Source organism: Mirounga angustirostris, unplaced genomic scaffold (genome assembly GCF_029215605.1).
Source record: "Mirounga angustirostris isolate CCGP_5_RB_7025 unplaced genomic scaffold, mMirAng1.0.hap1 SCAF_12, whole genome shotgun sequence".
Taxonomy (NCBI): domain Eukaryota; kingdom Metazoa; phylum Chordata; class Mammalia; order Carnivora; family Phocidae; genus Mirounga; species Mirounga angustirostris.
Window position 1 is genome coordinate 74,877,266 of NW_026991720.1, and position 20,982 is coordinate 74,898,247.

The 20,982-nt window shown below is 39.2% G+C and overlaps 1 protein-coding gene across 16 annotated transcripts in view; it reads right to left on the reverse strand.

Moving 5' to 3' along the window:
* The window catches only part of ADAM22 (ADAM metallopeptidase domain 22), a 227,712-nt gene that overhangs the window by 103,704 nt on the left and 103,026 nt on the right, over positions 1 to 20,982 (reverse strand). For all 16 annotated transcript variants that reach the window (XM_064575313.1, XM_064575312.1, XM_064575306.1 and 13 more), the window contains exon 4: positions 6,696 to 6,762. In XM_064575313.1, coding sequence (XP_064431383.1) covers positions 6,696 to 6,762 — 67 coding nt within the window. The remainder of the gene's footprint in view (positions 1 to 6,695; positions 6,763 to 20,982) is intronic.

A 20,982-nucleotide genomic window follows, 5' to 3' on the forward strand; every position in this document is an offset into this window, starting at 1 on the left:
AAGGAGACACTATCCCCTCTGGCAGCTGTAACCCAACACACAGCACTCTCTCCAATTCCTTTACCTATTTCTAGATTTCAACTTTGACCCATACTCCTTTGCTTTCTTACCATCTTTTTACTGCCCCTGTGGACATAATTTGAGACAATGATCCTTGAGTGCACTCAATTCACTTAAATGATGGGCAGTAACCAGTTGATCACCAAAGTCAATGCTGTATAACGGGCATCTCTGTACACACCCATCCTCAAGGATTAGGATTTTGATCCAAAGACAAGCTGGGAGTGCTCACATACAGTAGATGAGAAATAATTTGAGCTAATTAGACACTTGGCAGCTATTACTTTTGATTATTATCATAAAACATCAAAAAATTAGACCAAAGAAAATACTGTTAGAACAAATGATACTGGTGACTGGTCATGGTCTTTCATTGGTAATAAATATAATAAACCATATCTCTACCAAGATACCTATTTTTACTTTTTCATCCAAAAGAAATCTGCCTCATCCCACATCTATACATATTCTTGGTATATATAAAGAATTTAGCCATTCCTTTCCTAATGTTCTAAAACTCTTACTATGGCTATTTTCCTGAGATGTGAAAAGTAAAACAGGCTTTGTACTGGATGTGCCTCTACCATATTTTGCCCAAAGCAACTGACATTACTGACAAACCCACCCAAACACATAACCAAATTTGAGAGAAATACATAAAGGGTCTTTGGGTAGACCACCACTTCAGCTTAAGAATAAGACTTTATAAAAGAGTGATTGCTAGATACGTCAAAAACTAATTAGGTATGCATAAAATAAGTCTAAATAAAATACATTCCAGTTTTCCTGGCTATCCTATCATACATAATATAGAATATATGGTAGATAATATGGTGTGAAAGTCAGCTCGGGAGTTAAGTAACCTAGATTTTAACCGTGGCTCTATTGTTCCTTACTGTGTTATCTTCAGCCAATTATATAACCTCTCTATACCTCAGTTTCCTGTCAAGTTTCATAATAATTATATTTATAATCACAGGTCGTTTTGAGCACTGAATACATATAAATTCATGTGCCTGTCCCATCATGAGCAATAAATATCATTGGTTACTATTATTAGTATTACAATACTGATTAGAGCCTATTTCACTGGCAACCAATTAAGCTGAAAACTGGCAGCCTTCAGCTCAAGACCAAAAAAAAGCTAGCTACCAGTAAAAGAGTGAACTGCATGGTTTATACTTATTTGCTGCTACTCATCAATCCCAGGTCACCTTGTCTGAAGAATCTAGATCCACAGTTTGTCACAGTCAAAATGAAAAGATTTTGTTCCCGAGATATTCTGATCGGTTGAAGCTTAATGTTACAATTCTTTTAAAAGTTCGTATCAAACACATAAAAGTTCTTCCTAAACTAAGGGGCAAATTTAGAATTTAATTTTTAAATGAACTGGAAATAAATGTAAGTGAAAGATGAGATTAACATTTCTTACTAAGGGGACAAAAATATCTTTTTTTTTCCTGCTTAAAGCTTTTATCTTTGTAACCTTTGAAGAAAAGTTTTTAATAGAACTTTAAAATCAGGATTATGTATCTATCTGACTGGAATAAAACTACCTTCAACAGGGCATAGAATGTCCTTGCAGATAATACAAATCACTATCTTAAGGAAAGATCACGGACATAGATTTCATTTTACTCTAAATATAAAATTGCAGTTGACAGCAAAATTCACACTGTGAGAATCCACATAGGATAAACAATTTATTTGTTGAAGAGACAACATATAAATTGCAGGGGAGAGGGGGGCGCCTGGGTGGCTCAGTCAGTTAAGCGTCTGCCTTCAGCTCAGGTCATGGTCCCAGGGTCCTGGGATCGAGCCCCGCATTGGGCTCCCTGCTCCGTGGGAAGCCTGCTTCTCCCTCTCCCACTCCCCCTGCTTGTGTTCCCTCTCTCGCTGTGTCTCTCTGTCAAATAAATAAATAAAATCTTTAAAACAAAACAAAACTAGGCAGTCTGGGTGGCGCCTGGGTGGCTCAGTCGTTAAGCGTCTGCCTTCAGCTCAGGTCACGATCCCAGGGTCCTGGGATCGAGCCCCGCATCGGGCTCCCTGCTCGGCGGGAAGCCTGCTTCCCCTCTCCCACTCCCCCTGCTTGTGTTCCCTCTCTCGCTGTGTCTCTCTCTGTCAGATAAATAAATAAAATCTTTAAAAAAATAAAAGTAAAATAAAAAAAACTTGAGGGGTGCCCCCATGGCTCAGTCTGTTAAGCGTCCACTTCTTGGTTTCAGCTCAGGTCATGATCCCAGGGTCCTGGGATCGAGCCCCACATCGGGCTCCCTGCTCGGCGGGAAGCCTGCTTCTCCCTCTCCCTCTGCCCTGCCCCCAACTCATGCTCTCTCTCAAATAAATAAATAAAATATAAAATTTAAATTTAAAAAATTCTAAAAAATATAATAAATTGCAAAGGAGAATAAAAAAAGAAAGATATGAGGAAACCAACAGATTTTAGAAGAGACTTTTTAAAACTCATTTAAAAAAACTTCAAATAGGCAAATTAAACTGCAGGGATACAAGCTCAGGTGATAAGACAATAAACAAAAGTGAGGAAATTATAACCATAAATGTCACAATACTACTTACAAGTCTCTAAGAGGAGGAGGGAGGGGCTCGGGTTTGGGAAGTAGCACACAGAAGGCTGGTCAAGCTCTATTTCTTGAATTGGATAGTGGTTATAGGGTATTCACCTTAGCAGTTTCTGTGCCAGTGTTGTATTTTACAACTTAAAAAGGTTTTAGGGGCTCCTGGGTGGCTCAGTCAGTTAAGCGTCTGCCTTCGGCTCAGGTCATGATCCCAGGGTCCTGGGATCCAGCCCTGCATCGGGAATCCCTGCTCAGCGGGGAGTCTGCTTCTCCCTCTGCCCCCACACCCCCACCCCCATCAGGCTCCTTTGCATGCTCTCCCTCTCAAATAAATAAAATCTTTAAAATTTTTTTAAATTTAAAAATAATAAATAAAAAGTTTTGAAAAAATCACAATCTAAAAGTAGCTATTTCATATTTTTTATGCAAATATATTCCTTTTCCCACATTCATACTCACACCCTTAAATAAATGCATTGCACCTGAGTTTCACAAATAAAGGTTCTATGACACCTGAGCAGAGTCATTTACTAGATTGGTATCTAGCCATTGTTTAAATCTGGCCTCATGATTTTTTTTTAAGATTTTATTTATTTATTTGAGAGAGAAACAGAGAGAGAGACCACAAGCTGGGTGAGGGGCAGAGGAAATCTCAAGAAGACTCCTTGCCCCAACAAGGAGCACCATGCAGGGCTCAATCCCATAACCCCAAGATCACGACCTGAGCTGAAATCATGAGTCAGATGCTTCATGGACTGTGCCACCCAGGCACCCCGATCTGGCATAATGATTTTGATTTTGATTTTATATCATCAAAAGGATTAGAGTTTTGTCTTGATTTCATATACCCTTCATTTATTTCACTTCCAAAAGAAAAGGACAAGGGCACCTAGGTGGTGCAGTCCATTCAGTGTGGGATTCTTGGTTTCGGCTCAGGGTCATGATCTCAGGGTCGTGAGATGGAGCCCTGGGTGGGGCTCCATGCTCAGTGCACTCAGCATGGAGTCTGCTTGAGATTCTCCTCCCCTTTCTCTCTGCCCCTCCCACATGTGCTCATGCTCTCTCTCTCTCTCGCCCTCACTCCCTCTAAAATAAATAAATCTTAAAAAAAAAAAAAAAACAGCACTCTTAGGAAAGGCATTATGGGCTTAATTTTATTCCTCTGAAATTCTTATGTTGAAGTCCTAACCCCCCAGTATCTCCAATTGTAACTGTACTTGAAGACATAGTCTTTAAAGAAGTAATTAAGTTAAAATGAGGTTGTTAGAGTAGGCCCTAGTCCAACACGAAGAATCGTCTGTTTAAGGAGAAGAAATTAGAGGGCTCCTGGGTGGCTCAGTCAGTTGGGCTTCTGCCTTCGGTCATGATCCCAGGGTCCTGGGATTGAGTCCCGCATCGGGCTCCCTGCTCAGAGGGGAGCCTGCTTCTCCCTCTCCCTCTACCCCTCTCCTCCTCATGTGCTCTCTCTCTCTCTCTCTCAAATAAATAAAAAAGAAGAAGAAGAAATCAGAGCACAAACACACACACAGGGAAAACCTTGTAAAGGCGTAAGGAGAAGAAGGCACCATCTACAAGCCTCCGAGGAGACCAACCCAGCTAACACCTCAGTCTTGGCCTTCTGGCCTCCAAAATTTAAAGAAAATACATCTCTGTTGTTTAAGCCACTCTGTGGTACTTTGTGATGGCGGCCTTAGCAAAATAATACAGAAGGTAAAAAAAATTTTTTTGGAAAAAGTAGTAGAAAGAAGAGGAAAAATATGAAATGCTACAATTTTAGCTCCTAATGTATAGTGAAAAGAAAAGCGTAAGAAAATTCTGAGCCATTGGTAAAGAAAAGAGAACTAACAGATTCCATGTAAGAAGAAACACCCCAAAGAGTGAAGCACAAAGGGCAAGACCCAAGAGAACCAGCAGGAAAATAACTGGCTACTAACTGAATTGATGGGGCAGGATTCAGAGCTTTCAATGTGGTTCCTGGAAAAAACCCAGAGGAGAATTTTGAGTTAGATTTTTAAAAGGACTAGAAACAAATGGAGGTGATGGGTGAGATCCAAGTGGTTTTCTTGAAGGGAGAAACGTCTTCTGGCCCAAAGGTTTGAATGAAGTTTGGATTTATTATTTCCCTGGTTTAATAGGCTTGGGGGGTTAGGCAAACCATCAACCAAGAAAACGCAATTCTCAGACTAGAAAATCAGCAAAGATTGTGCAGAACATCAGAGCTCTAGGTGTTATATATACCCGTGTTGTCTAATGATCTCAGAGTGGAGTAAGCTTTGTTGATGAAGTTCAAGTCTCCTGAAAAGGGATATTACTGTAGCAACAGAAGATAGCTTTTTGCTAGGTCTGCCCTCCACGCTCATATATGCATTTCATTATTCCACTGACAGGTATAAATGGAAATTGATAGTGAAATGACTGTTTCTTTTCCTCTTTAATTTAACAAAAGAATAAGATATACTCTGCATTCAGAAAAGCATCCTACAAAATAAGGAAGTGAAGCCAAATAAACAGGGAAGAGAACAGAAGCCCAGAGATTCTAAATCTCAGTAATTTTTTCCAACTCCAAACAAAATGGCACCATTCTCCTATGTCTTACTGGAAAAATCCTGACATCCTTTCTGCAGTAAGACAGTGCAATACATCAACCAACCATTCAGCCAGCCTGTCTTAATAAATTTAGAGTAACTTTCTGGAAGTACTGGTATAATTATTATAATTAGTTCACTTATAAAAATTAACAGATTTTGTTTTAAGTCTTTATCAGAGATGTCTATACATGATATAGAAATCTTGCTTACTATACTGCAGGTTATGTATGATAGCAACTATAAAAAAATTAAAATATAAATATGTGCATAGGACAAAACAATACTAAAAGGACATACAACAAAATGAAAACAAAGTTTACCTCAGTGATGAATTTAAGGGTGATTTTTCATTTTTTCCCCCACTTTTCTCTCCTTTAAGTTTACTAAAATGAGTCTGTGTCAAATTTATATTCAGAAAAAGAAAGCAAATATATATAAATGGCATTATAATTCTTATAAAGCAAAACAGGTAGTCCGACACTGTTTAGAAGAAAATAAACACATGGTTAAAACATCATACTATACAATGGGCCTAAAGAAAACCCTGGGTGGGATTTGGTCTCACATGTCCTCAGATGACATCATCAGTAGACTGGACAAAAATATACATTCCTATGCCTATAACTGGAAGAGGCTTTTATTTACAAGTCACCTTTTCAGAGCTTACCTGACAAGAACCAGTGTCCTGCGATTTCTCTCACCACGGATTTAAAAACCCCTGGGGCTTTCTCTGTAGACCTAATAAATTTACCACTTTACCAGGGAAATGTCTTTTTCAACTGAATGCAAAGTCATGTATCCACCCTGGACCCAAGATTTTACCTCTTGTTTCTCAGGGCTAGCCTTAAAGGCAAATTCAGAAATTATTTTCTGTGACATATTCTAAAAAAGAACCCCTTGTGCTACATTAATCCCATAAAACCTAACTCCAACAATTCCTACAGTACACTAAGAATTCTTTCTCTGATAACTAAAGGTTTTTATTCACAAGTGGGTGATACACTTTCTTGAAGAATTCTGAAATATAAAAACCCCAAGACTGTTCATTAGAAGTATCAATGAAAATTAAAATCAGAATCAGTATTTTAAAAATTCTCAAAAAATTTCCCCCAGAGGAAAACAATTTTACTTAACTTTTTTTTTATTATGTTATGTTAATCACCATACATTACATCATTAGTTTTTGATGTAGTGTTCCATGATTCATTGTTTGCGTATAACACCCAGTGCTCCATGCAGTACGTGCCCTCTTTAATACCCATCACCAGGCTAACCCATCGTCCCACCCCCCTCCCCTCTAGAACCCTCAGTTTGTTTCTCAGAGTCCATAGTCTCTCATGGTTTGTCTCCCCCTCCGATTTCCCCCCCTTCATTCTTTCCTTCCTGCTATCTTCTTCTTTTTTTTTTTTTTAACATATAATGTATTATTTGTTTCAGAGGTACAGGTCTGTGATTCAGTTTGACTTACTTTAACTTCCACCGTCTTCCCTCCATGTTCAACGTGTCTCTCTACGTATTCAGAGGACAGCAAATCGCTGTAACAAACAGAAATGATGATTAAAGAGGACCTTGAAAATGTAAATCATCTGAAAATTGCCAAGTGTACACATACCAGCTTTATGATTCTTTAGCTCATTCTTTAAAACAAACAAAAAAAACTGTATAGGTCTCTTTCTCTCTCTCGTTCTCTCTCATTCTCTCTCTTTCTCTCTCTCTCTCTCTCACACACACACACACCCTAGTACTTCTAAAAAAGTATGAGGTTAAATCACCTGTCACCCCATTGCTTGCCAGAGCTTATTCCTCTGACCTAGTTCAGTTCTAGGAAACTATCATAAGCTCATCATTATTTGCAAGACATCTCATTCTTCCCATTTTTACTTTAGCTTTTATAAAATAGTTCTGATTTGCTATCACACTCTACCATTTTTAATGTGTGATATTTTAATCTAACAAAATATTCCTCTCTATCATGAAAACATTAAAAGGGAGCAAAGAAATATAGAAGAAATGAGAAGGAATACACCTTGAGCATTTTTAAATAATCTTTTTTGAAATCGCTCCTAAACAACCTTCTTGTACCACTTAAAAATGTTTACATTTTCTTAAATATGCTTCCCTTTAATTCCACAGATGTGAAAAAATTCCCCTTTTAATGGTGGTGCCTCGAGACACAACTTCCATAAGTCTTAAAGTCTTAAGATTTTTAAAGCACTAAAATATAAATAAAATTAACATCATTAAATAAAAATAATTATGAAGCTATGCATTTCTTTTTTTAAGATTTTATTTATTTATTTGAGAGAGAGACAGTGCAAGCAGGAGTAAGGGCAGAGGGAGAGGGAGAAGCAGGCTCCCCACTGAGCAGAGAGCCCGACATGGGGCTCAATCCCAGGGCCCTGGGATCATAACTTGAGCGAAGCAGACTCTTAACCAACTGAGCCCCAAAACTTAAATTTCTAAATTTACTCCATCAATAGATGTTCAGCCAACTAAAAAATCTTTTTCACAGTGCTCTGAAGTTCACCATGCCAAAAGTATCCCAATCATTTAAAAAATGTGAATTTCTGGGGCACCTGGGTGGCCCCAGTGGGTTAAGCATCCAACTCTTCTCCCTTGATTTCAGCTCCAGTCAGGACCCAAGGTCGTGAGATTGAACCCTGTATCGGGCTCCATGCTGGGTGTGGAGCCTACTTAAGATTATTTCTTTCTTCTCCCTCTGTCCCTCCCCACACCCTCACCCTGCTCTTGCATGCGCACACGCTCCCTCTTTCTCTCTTAATCTGAGTGCATAGGCCTGCCATGATAAGCACCATGCCTACACTTGCTTGAAAGGTAAACAGAATGATCAAGCATGTGTTATATTAACGCAGGCACCATAATCAATTTCCTATAGTATCTGATCCCTACATTACCATTTAGGAAATCTATAATTATAGTCTAACTCCTTGTTTCATTTATCTTTGGAATACATTTTCCTAATGATGTTATGGGGGAGCAAGATGCAGAAGACACAACTAAAAGTGGCTTAAATAATTTATAATTTGTTTATAGGACATTTTTATCTTATTTCTTGTTAGAAATTCCAGGACAGGTGTAATGTGAATTTGCTTCTGCTAATCTCCAGGTCTGTTAGATGAATAAATTTGAAGTTTACAAAATAAATGCAAACACTTCTAAGATGTTTTAAATATAGATAAGTAACTAGTAAACAAATTTTGTTAGATGTGGCAGAATGCATAGGATGGGTAAGTATAGCTAAGAAGATCATGTATGCATTACACATTGATAGAAAGGGATGGGTGACCAAATGATATCTAATATTCATGAAGCACCTGGGTAATAAATGTTCATGATATAATAAATACACAAAAGATACTAAATATCCAGGATACACTATACATAAATACTATTTATGACTTTTTAATTCAATCACCTATTGGTGACACAGAGGGCTTCTCAACCTCCACAGTACTGACACTTTGGGCCAGATAATTCCTTGTCTTGGGGAGTATCTTACACACTGCAGTATGTTTAGCAGCATCCCTGGCCTCTACCCACTAGGTGCCAATTGCATCACACAGACACACCAGTCATGACTATCAACAATGTCTCCACACATTGCCAATGTAGACTCGGGGGTAAAACTGCTTTGGTTAATAAACTCTGCTGACACCCATTTCTGCCCCATGTTTTCTTTGCCCAAAAAACACAAATAGAATTCATGACTGTTCATCAAGCTAACCGGCAATTTACAGCTCCCGACCAAGCCTACTTATCTCTGTGTCACTCAGAACCAGAAAATGGGTGTCATTAGCTTGAACTACCTTCCACCTATGGAGCTTGCCCAAACCTCCACTCTGGTCCTTGAAAGCACATCATCAGCAGGGAGGGCAGATGCAGCAGAGAGAGAAGCAGAACTTAGGAACACCGCGTACCCCAGGTTTAGCTGGAGGGATCCTTCCATCCAACTTGCACCCTATACTAAGGTTGCTAACCCACCCATTTCTTCCTTCTTGCTTCTCACCATGTCCTTCAAATTAATTTAGCAAACCATGTGACTTGAAGATTTTAATTTGGTCTGTGGGGGCTAGCTTGCCTGGTAGTATACTTGTGAGCTACTACCTATTACATCAAAGTAATTGCCCACCAGACATCAGGGCAGTTCCAGAGTTAGTTGGTGTGCTGGCTCAGCACATGGATGTGACCAGACATAAGTTCACCTTCTGCTCCGCCACCAACACGGTGAGTGACCTGTCCTCCTCACTGCAATTCTAAGCATCTCACGTAGGTAAAAAATATCCCAAGGTAGAAAAGCCCTGAATTTCTTTAAAGGAATCCGTAAACTCTTCACAAAAAGCCCCTAGCATCCATCTTCTCAAGTATGTCTTGCCAGAATTACCTTACTGGGCCTCACCAAAACAACTCCTTTGACCATGCCTTTGAACAATCAAGTTTTCCTTCTCCAGAGCCTTGCATGAACATCATGAGTACTCAGAGCTGAACAATGTTCAGGGGAAGGAGGGTGGTAGAGAGAAGAGCTATTGTGCAGCCAGCCAACAGTTGTCTTTCTTTTCTTGTCTTTCTTTCCTTCTTTCTTTTTCTTGTCTGTCTTTCTTTCTTTCTTGTCTTGTCTTTCTTTCTTTCTCTTTCTTTCTTCTTTCTTTCTCTTTCTTTTCTTTCTTCTTTCTTTCTCTTTCCTTCTTTCTTTCTTTTCTTTCTTTCTTGTCTTTCTTTCTTTCTTGCCTTTCTTCTTTCTTGCCTTTCTTTCTTGCTTGCCTTTCTTTCTTTCTTGCCCTTTTTTTCTTTTCTTCTCATTGGGATATGAGATAGTATTTCACAAATTTCAAAGGACTTCTAACAAAAGTGAAGCTGCATGACAGAAATCTGCCTCGAGCAAAACACGTCACAGTTCCAGCATCCACATCTTGCCCAGTTACCCACAGCCATACCCTACACAGGAGAGGTACCAGCCAAATGTTAGCGAAGGATTGGCTCCCAACCTTGTATGGGTCTCAACTTGCCAGAAGTGGGGGAGGAAATGTGCCATACACAGGTAGTGTTTATTAGCAGAACCAACTATTATTCCCTCTCTTGGGAATCTGAACAAGTAAATTCACAAAAAATTCATTCAAGGAAAGAGAGGCAGAGAGTCAAAAATGAGCAGACACTTGAAAGAAATGGAGGTGTGCCAGTGGGGAATACCAGAGCAAAAGCCCCCAAATCTCTGCTGCTCAGGTCCTGGGATCCAGAACAGCCCATCCCTGATGCTGAGTATCTGTGGGATCCTTTCTCCATCAGTCACATGAGTAAATCCCATCATTGGAGCTAGTTTGAGCGAGATTAAAAGCAAATAGGTATAATATCATTTAGAGAAGTCATAGTGGTAGTAGAAATAGTAACAATAATTTTTAAAAAACAACTTTTGAGTCTTCCAGGTTTGAAAAGTTCAAGGGAATATTTTCCTTTGAATTATAAAATCTAGGAATTAAGAGAGTATGAGTCACCACACGAATATAATTACAGCAAAGAAAACCCTCTGCTCAGGAATTACGCAGCTATTTTAATCAAGCTTCTACACCTACAAGTAGTGTTGGAAAGGGCTCCATGTAATTTAAACTAAAAACAGCCCAGCCAATTGGGTTTTGTTTGTTTGCAGTATTGTGGAAGTCGGCTAAGTATTGTTATTTTAATTATTAGGCTGAAAAACCTTCTATTTAAAATGTCACTCTTCCTCTACTGAAGATAAAATCTTTACTACCATCTACTTAGAACCTAAGCAGATTTTCTTGAGGCCTCCTAAGGCAGAGATAATCAAAATCACCTTAAGTTCTTTTCCTTAGATTGTCATTGTTTATTGTTAAGTAGGGATCTACTTAAATAATTTCAAGTGTAGGAAAATGGAGGATGATCTCCTTAACATTGAGAATTTTTTTTTTTTTAAGATTTTATTTATTTATTCATGAGAGAGAGAGAGAGAGGCAGAGGGAGGAGCAGGCTCCCAAGGAGCAGGGAGCCCGATGCGGGACTCGATCCCAGGATTCTGGGATCATGACCCGAGCCGAAGGCAGACGCTTAACCATCTGAGCCACCCAGGCGCCCATCATTGAGAATTTTTATTTTACTGTAAATTGATAAGGTAGAATTTACTCCATGTTAACTAACAGCTTACTCAAAACTGATGTGTGAATCCTAACTTGTGAATTTTCAAAGAGGAAAGTGAAAATCATTTTCAATCAAATTCTAAAGGCCACTTGTTTTATGAAGAAAGTAAGGAGATGTTTTTAAAATTAGAAATGTATTCTGAGGCCTTTTTTTCATTCACATGCCATAATAAGCCTGGTGTAAGCAAAACAAACACAATGTAAACATTCTCAGTCGTAATAATGATTACTCTTTGTCTAGCGGACAACTGTCATGAATCAGAGGCAGCTGGTTTAGTACAAAGATGCTGGAGCTTAAAAACAAAACTAATTATTTTGATTTCCTATCCAAACTCTGCCATTTACTTGCTGTGTGACCTTGGTCAAGTTATTTAATCTCTATGACATAATTTGCCCATGTCTAAAATGGAGATAATATGAAGTTGGTAGGTATTAAACCGGAACGTAGATGAAATCCCTCCCGCATCCTGATTTCAATCACTCCAACCCCCATTCACCATCTCCTATCCATCTTTCCCTAGAACTTTCACTGTAACTATTTGAAGACTTTTTTTTTTTTTAAAGATTTTATTTATTTATTTGACAGAGAGAGAGACAGTGAGAGCAGGAACACAGCAGGGGGAGTGGGAGAGGGAGAAGCAGGCTTCCCGCAGAGCAGGGAGTCCAATGTGGGGCTCGATCCCAGGACCCTGGGATCATGGCCTGAGCCAAAGGCAGACGCTCAACGACTGAGTCACCCAGGCGCCCCCTATTTGAAGACTTTTAAACCATGAACCCTACCTACCACTTTTTCACTGTCCTACCCTCCATCCTGTCCACCTAATTGAGTTTATCTTCCATGCCCTGTCATGATAATCACTCCCTTGTATACACTCAAAACTTCCTTACTCCTCTCACTCTGCTCTCTCCACTATGCTCACTTGGCCAAAACTCAACTATGAGAAAAGTTAACTCTTCTCATAATCAGTCTGTCCTCGAAAAGCAGAAGATCCTGAATGGTGACACGATGAACTTATGACAATTATCAAGTGGTCCCCCTTAGCACAACACTGCCCATAAATCCAATAAATTTTCCTAGTCAATTTACTCTAAGAAGACCTTCCCAAACTTTTCTCCTCAAAGTATTCCTTCACGGTCACTGATGTTGATGATCTCAATTCTGTACTCACTGAGAAAATAGAAACAGAAAAAGACCACTTCATCTTTCCAATTGACACAGCAACTGGCACCCCTGTTTCTGAACTAGTCTCTCCAAGGATGTGAAAGAGGCATCTTAAACTCAACATGGCTACTGCATAACTCTCTCAGCGAAATCCCAATATTCAATTCTGCCTTCAAAATAGTAATACATTTACAGTAAAGAAAACTGGGGCACCTTAATCAAGGGATCAGTAAACATCATCAATAATGGAAGAAACCAAAATCTTGTGCTCCTGAAGTAATACACTGAGAAGGATGCATCATTTATAGTATCCCCACTAAAAACACCAAAGGAAGAAACAAATGAATGAAGAAACCTGAACCAGCATTAGATTTTCAAAAAATAGCCTCAGAGCAAAGATCTAATTGAAGGTACTGTGAGTAAAATGTGACCTCGGGATCAAGATCGAATCAAAGGATATGGCTGTAAGACCCTTTGTTAAGACCTCAGAAAGACATAAGGCTGCTTTGCCTGGACTATATCATCTATATAAAAGAGTTTCTAAGATTCTCAAAGGCCTGCCTACCAGATCCTCAGCTACACAAAAGAGTTTCTAAGAATCTTAAAGGCACTGTCTCATGGCATCTTACCTCAAAGTCCAAAATAAGGACAGGCCTATCCCAAAAAGATGGGTGGCTGTGGTTTTGTTCAAATGGGGTAAATCCCAATGAATTCACATAGAACCCACCAATGGAACAGCCACCAGCTTGAGTTAAAATGGACAGTCAATTCAAATTTTTTACAGTCAGGAAGCAGACCTAGAAAGATACTTACGTTAAGGCCTAGCCCCATTTCTTAGGGAAAAGCAACAGTGACTCAAAGACTATAGCCAACAACCACAGGCAATCACTCCCAGGAAGCAGAATAGAGCCTTAGCCACATATTCCCTTTCCCCAAAACAGGGGAAGCTGGTGACATACACCTGGCTGAATATCAGAATTTCAATGGACTGGTGAAAGCTAGGTTCCTCCTATTTCCTCCCTTTTTAAACAAGAGTATTCATTGCAGTCGTCCTGTCCTTATCTCTCCTTTGTAACTCGAGTGTGTGTAGGACATATAACTTGTCTTTCTAGTTCAAGAGTCTGTACCTGCATCACATCATCTAAGAAGTGGACTGAACCCCAGGACCTGATTCAGATGATGAGAACCTGAGCCCTGAGTTTGAGCCTGATACTATAATGGAATGAGATTTTTCAGGAGTGTACGGAGGAATTTACCGCATTTGCATTTGTGAGAAATATAAATAATTTGTGGTGCAAGGATGGACTGTGGTTATTTAAAGATGGCGACAAATTCTTTGTCACTCTTCTTACAGCCAAGTGGAGACCATTTCTCCTCCCCTTGAATCTGAGCTGGCCCTGTAGCAAATATAATGAGGCAGAAGTAATATTGTGTAACATGTGAGATTCCCAGCTTCTACGCATGTACAATTCTCCATCTTTGAATCTCTGAATCCAGCTGTCATGCCCCAAAAAAGCCTAAGCAAGCACATAATAAGATGCTTGTAGAGAAGAACCAGAGTCCCTAGCTGACAGCCCCAGCTGAATTCCCAGCCAACACTGGCACCAATTTCCAACCATGGGATTGAGGCCATTCTGGATTCTCCAGATTTAACAGTGGCCCCAGCTATTACTACAGGAAGCAGAGCTTTCCAGTCAACCGAAAGAATTATACAAAATAATACACTAAGGCAATAGGCTGGTCATGTCTGCTTATTCTAACCATTCAGTAATTATTAATGGTGTACAAAACTAACATCATGTTTTCCTTGGAACAGGCTCCAAATGAGCCCAATGTAACTTACTTTGGGTAATATAAATACAAAAGTATCATAAAAGTTTCAAATATGAGTATAATCCATCCAGTAAAATAGGGAAAAGCTCCATCGAGTCACGATGGAAAATTAGAGATTTTGTTTCGTTTCAAAACTTTTCAGAAGAACAGAATTAGGAAAATGGAAGATTTAAGAATTCAAATTTCAGGGGCGCCTAGGTGGCTCAGTCGGTTAAGCATCTACCTTCGTTTCAGGTCACGATCCCAGGGTCCTGGGATCAAACCCCACATTGGGCTCCCTGCTCGGCGGGAACCCTGCTTCTCCCTCCCCCACTCCCCCTGCTTGTGTTCCCTCTCTCACTGTGTCTCTCTCTGTCAAATAAATAAATAAAATCTTTAAAAAAAGAATTCAAATTCCATTATCTTATATAAGAGGTATAAGAAATTAGAAGCTTAGAAAAAAAAATGCTCTTCCAATTCTCTCCACTTTATGCATTCCTCCTCCCATTTCATCTTCTCTTTTGTTTTCTTACTCATGTAGCCAAAAATTAGCCTCCAGATCCTCTTTGAAAACTAATGTCTTTGCTGAGAATCCTCACTACAGAAAATGGATAAATGTCCTGGCTCTTCATATCAGTGAGAATTAATCATCCATTCTTCAGCCCCAGTTTGTGCCAGAACTGTTGTCTATATCCTCAATATGTAATAACTAGTATTTAAAATTCTTATTTTGTTTAAACTAAAGGGAAACAACAAAAATAAAAGCTTACTTAAGATCTGCCTTTTGGATGAAAGATTCATTTTGCTCCTTTCCAAATTATAAATATGACAATTCCTTCTTGCTTATGAACATACAAGGGATTTTCTTTCTACCCGGTGCCTAACGGTGAGGCTATTTTAGTTAGGCTCTACTGAGGAAGTCATAATCTGATGAAAATTTTCAAGCAGCTTTCTGTGTATATCAGAACTAAGGCATTTAGACTAAATGTGATTAGGTCACAGTTGAGTTGGGCACTATTATTAATATTCCTCTTTATTTATTTTTTTTTTATTTTTATTTTTTTTTTTAAAGATTTATTTATTTATTTATTTGAGAGAGAGCACATGAGAGGGGGGAGGGTCAGAGGGAGAAGCAGACCCCCTGCTGAGCAGGGAGCCCGATGCGGGACTCGATCCAGGGACTCCAGGATCATGACCTGAGCCGAAGGCAGTCGCTTAACCAACTGAGCCACCCAGGCGCCCAATATTCCTCTTTATAAAAAGATTCCTACTAAGGCAAAGGTTTCCAGGGAAAGCCTGGCTTTGCCCCAGAATCACAGGATTTTTGTTTTAAATTGCCTGGGAACCACCCCCAACCCACCTACCAAGTCGAAGTCTCCTAGGTATCTCCTGACATACAAAAAATGTTACCAGGGCATAGAAGTATAATCAAATTAAGTCTACAAATAGTCTAGTAAAATTTTATTAATATAACAGTATGTTGGTATATTCTGATCATTGTGACTCATTACCACACTGAAAGTCAAAGATACTAGGGAACACATTGCAGCAAAGCAATAAAAAGCAGTCTCTGGTGAATCTTATGGCACATTATCAACAGAGGGAGACATGAAAGCCAAATCAAGAACTAATTTTTTAAAAAGAAAATTGACAGAATTACTCCAAAACTTACTTAGATTTCCAAGAGCATCCTAGAAATGAAAGGTTTTGGTATTTTTAAAAAGCTGCAGTTCTTAGATGTTGTTCAAATAAAGTACATTAAAGATTTCCATTTTTATAATATTACTTGAAAATCATACTCAACAAGGTAGAGCTTGCCTCAAATTCTCTATTGCTATCTGCCTAATCAGCATTTTTACCATCTTTGTCTCCTTCCCCTCCACATCCATATGCTGGAGATAAGACCACATCCCTCAGCCAGACTCCATTGTCAGAAATAAAGAGCTCAGTGCTAAAAGTGAGACTGTTCCCCACCCCTTCCTATGTGACCTCATAAGCTGGAGTCTAGTGGGAGTCCCAATTCTGCCTGTTCCTAGCAAGACAGCATCTACCTACCATCAACCCACACAGCCTCATCATGGCCATATGCTCTCAAAATCATTACGGTTAACCTAATTAGGGCTATTATCCTAGTTCATGTCTGTTACCTAATGTCTGTTAGGTTCCCAAATCATCCCTCATCTCCAGATCTCTAATCCCCATATGGCTCTGTCCCCTCATCCCACCACTCCCCAGCTCCAGATGCCCTTTGATGATGCCCTCTGGAACTCACAAACTGCCACTACCAAAATCTCCAATCTCTTCCTTGAACACTTCCTTCACCATCTCCCTCTGAGAATCAGTTCTCCACTGCAGAAACTGCTTTTCCTGCACCCATTTAAGTGGGGGCTCTACATCATAACTAAGGGGATCCCGTGAAGAGAGGGGAAAGACATCCTCCATGTTTCTCATTGCCATGTCATACCATTCTCACACATATCATTAAAAATCACCCCTCTTTGTATCTCCTATCATCAGACTATCACTGATCCTTACGCAATTTATTGATTCCTGGTCACTTTCCCTCACTCCCTGAAGATTTTAGCTTCTAGTTTATGATCACATACTCAAACACTACTCCTGTTGCAATTATTGGTGATTTTGATATTTACCTAGGTGAACCTTGTAATTCTTCTCAGCTCCTTGATCTCATCTCCTCTAATGATCTTCTCCATTCTTTTACCTACCATATTCTCAATTCCAAGGCTCTCACTCTCTGACCAACTTCTGTCCTAGGCTTTCTCCTTCAATACCCCATTTCAGTTCTTTGACCCCAATGAGACCTAATCCACTGAACTTGCTACCATTTCACCATCCCTCACCTCCCTCATGTCTCATACCTTTCCCTGCTCAGCTTCAATTCAATCTTAATATTTACTGCTTTGTAAATTTCCCTACCCATCTCCTAACACGTGATTCTTTCTTGGCTAAACCAATGCCGGTTTAAAAAAGCTCTAGAGGCACCAGGCCTACTCAGTACAACTGAATGAAGCTGAAGAACAGTCTATCATCATGTAGACTGTTCACGTTACAGTGATGAACACTAACCTCGATGGGTCCCCTAAAACACTCTGGCAATCATATTTTATTTTCCTAGGACATTTACTCTCCCAACTGTGCCACAATACCTTTTCATACCCTCTCTCTTTCTCTTTCAAACCTTCAAAGTCTATTTTGAGAAGATGACTTTGCTGCCTATCAAAAGATAAGTTCCATAGATTCCCACCACATCTCTGCACCTACCACCATCTGCACTCATGCTCAGACTTCCCTCCTGTTCTAGGGATTAGCTGGCCAGGTAATTATCCAAAGTCAATCCCCCTATTCATGCACCATAATCCATCCCTTCTTGCCTACCCAGGGACACAGCACCAGATATTATCCCCTCCTGCGTCATCAAATTCTCCCTCTCTATTAGATCTTTTCCGTCACCATATAAACTTTGTTAGTTCTCCCATTTACAAAAACAAATAAAAGAATTCTTAACATCATTTCTCTGTCCAACTGCCACTACATTTCTGTCAATTAAGCAAAACCACTCAAGAGAATTACCCATAGTTAGTATTTTCCTTTCTCCCCCTCTTACCTCTTGAACCCATCTAATCAGATTTTTACCGCCCCCCCACTTCACCAAAACTGCTCTTATCAAAGTCACTCATTACCTACCTCCATCTTGTTAAATCTAATGGTTGATTCAGTCTTCATCTTACTTGACCTGTAAGCAGCATTTGACACAGCTGATCACCCTTCCTCTTGGAAATATTTCCTTAGATTTCCTACCAGGCATTACTCTTTCCCAGTTTTTCTCCTACTTCTTTTGCTGCTTCTTCTCAATCTTCTTTGCTAGTTTCTTCCCATTTCCCCAATCTTTAAATAATGTAGTGGCTGCAGGGCTCAGTCCTTGGTCCATTTTTCTTTTTATACTCACTCCCTTGGTGAGCTTATCTAATGACTTCTGTTAAATAACAAGTATATGTTGATAACCCTCAGATTTATGTCTCCAGTTTAGAATTCTCCTCTGAACTTCAGAATCATATTTCTAACCACATGGTCAATATCTCTTAACAAATAAGCATACACACTTAACTATATCCAGATTTGAGTTCCTGATCTTGCTTGACAAACGTGATTTTCCTATAGTCTTCCCATTTTCATAATAGCTACTTCATCTTTCCAGTTACCCTGGCCAAAAACCAAGGTGTGATCACTGACTCCTCAATTTCTCTTGTATCCCATATCCAAGTGATTATGTCAATTCTGTTTTCAAAATATATCCAGAATATGACCACTTCCATTGCCACCACCCTGGTCTGAATCACCATGATATCTTGCCTAGATTATTGTAATACTTAAGATCTGTCAACCTGTCAATATTTTCCTAATCATTTGTGTGAAGAATATCACAGTCCCTTCTTTAGAGAGAACACAGATTAATAGGCTTTAATATCCACTGGTAATGATGGTCAATTATTGCCCTCTTTTTTAATTGAAGTATAATTAACATACAGTAGTATATTAGTTTCAGGTGTACAACATATTGATTTGATAACTTGATCTATTACTCAATATTCACCACAATAAGTGTAGTCACCATCTGTCATTATACAACAGTATTATAATATTATTCACTATATTCCCTCTGCTATATTTATCATTTCCATGACTTATTTTATAATTGCGATTTTGTACCTCTTAATCCCCTTTACCTATTTCACCCATCCTCCCACCCACCTCTCCTCCGGCAACCACCAATTTGTTCTGTTTTTAAGAGTTTGGGATTTTATTTGTTTTGTTTTTTATATTCCACATATAAGTGAAATTATATATTCTTTGTCTTTCATTCTCTGATTTATTTCCCTTAACATAACACTCTCTAGGGTCCATCCATGTTGTCATGAATGGCAAGATTTCATTTCTTTTTATGGCTGAGTAATATTCCACTGTATGTATGTGCTACTTTTTTTTTTTTAAGATTTTATTTATTTGACAGATAGAGACACAGTGAGAGAGGGAATACAAGCAGGGGGAGGGGGAGAGAGAGAAGCAGGCTTCCCGCTGAGCAGGGAGCCCCAATGTGGGGCTCAATCCCAGGACCCCGGGATCATGACCTGAGCTGAAGGCAGACACTTAATGACTGAGCCACCCAGGTGTCCCTGCGCTACTTCTTCTTTATCCATTCATCTATTGATGGATACTTAGGTTGTTTCCATATCTTTAATCATTGCCCTCTTCTGAGAAAGCAATCTTTCAAAATTTAATAAAAGTCTTAAAATTCTGATACTCTTGGCACACAAGAATCTAATGAAGGAAAATAACTATAAATATAAAAGGTATTTTGTGCCATTTAAAAAATAGTTATTACTTAAAAACTTAGTGTTCACAAGGCCATTAAGGAACCACTAACACAAACACTGTAAACACAGTTTTTTTTAAAAAACTTTCAAGGAGGGCAGTTAGACAGTACATACTGAATGTGTATCTTTTTGAACCTGCAATTTTGTTTCTAGAAATTTAACCTAAGGAAATAACTTGTTACTGCGCACAGATATTTAGCCATAAAGACTGCCAATATAGTATCATCATGGAGAAACAGTAGAAATAATAAGAGAAGTAACTAAATACCATAGGGTACAAAAACTTACCACTGAACACTGCTAACACTAACATGTTACTGAAGATGATAAAAGATGTTCATAGTGTTCATATTAAAAGATGTTCAGGGGCACCTGGGTGGCTCAGTCAGTTAAGCATCTGCCTTCGGCTCAGGTCATGATCCTGGGGTCCTGGAATCGAGCCCCGCATCGGGCTCCCTGCTCCACGGGAAGCCTGCTTCTCCTCCTCCCTCTCCCCCTGCTTGTGTTCCCTCTCTCGCTGTCTCTGTCAAATAAAATCTTTAAAAAAAAAAAAAAGATGTTCATAACATGTCTACTTAAAGAGAAGCTCCAGGGGCACCTGGGTGGCTCAGTCGATTGAGCCTCTGAATCTTGATTTAGGCTCAGGTCATGATCTCAGAGTCATGAGACCAAGCCCAGCATCAGGCTCCCCACTCAGCATGGATTCTGCTTGAGATTGTCTCTCTCTCTCTGCCCCTCCCTCTACTCCTGTGCACGTTCTCGCTCTCTCTCAAATAAGTATATAAATCTTAAAAATAAAAAATAGAAGTATGCTCAAACTTATATTTCTCTATTGCTTTAAGTATTAATAGCAATAATAAAAATAGCAGTTAATAATTTTGGGTCAGCACACGCATTAATATAATCTTTATAACAATTTTGTTAAGTAGGTATTATTATTATCTCCACACAGGTGAGGAAACTGAAGCACACACAGGAAAGTAACTCAGTCAAGCGTACACAGGTAATAATAAGTGATATAGCCAAGATTCAAACTCAGACAGCCTGACTTCAGCGCTCAGGCCCTTGACCAACTAAACCCAACCCAACATGTACTTTCCCTTCTCCCATCATTTTCTTCTCTTCTTAATTAGTTTTCTATACATGTCACTAAATTAGCCCCAAATGTCCTCCACAGAACTATAGAGCCTTCCATACGGTCAAACACATCAGGTACTCTATCAA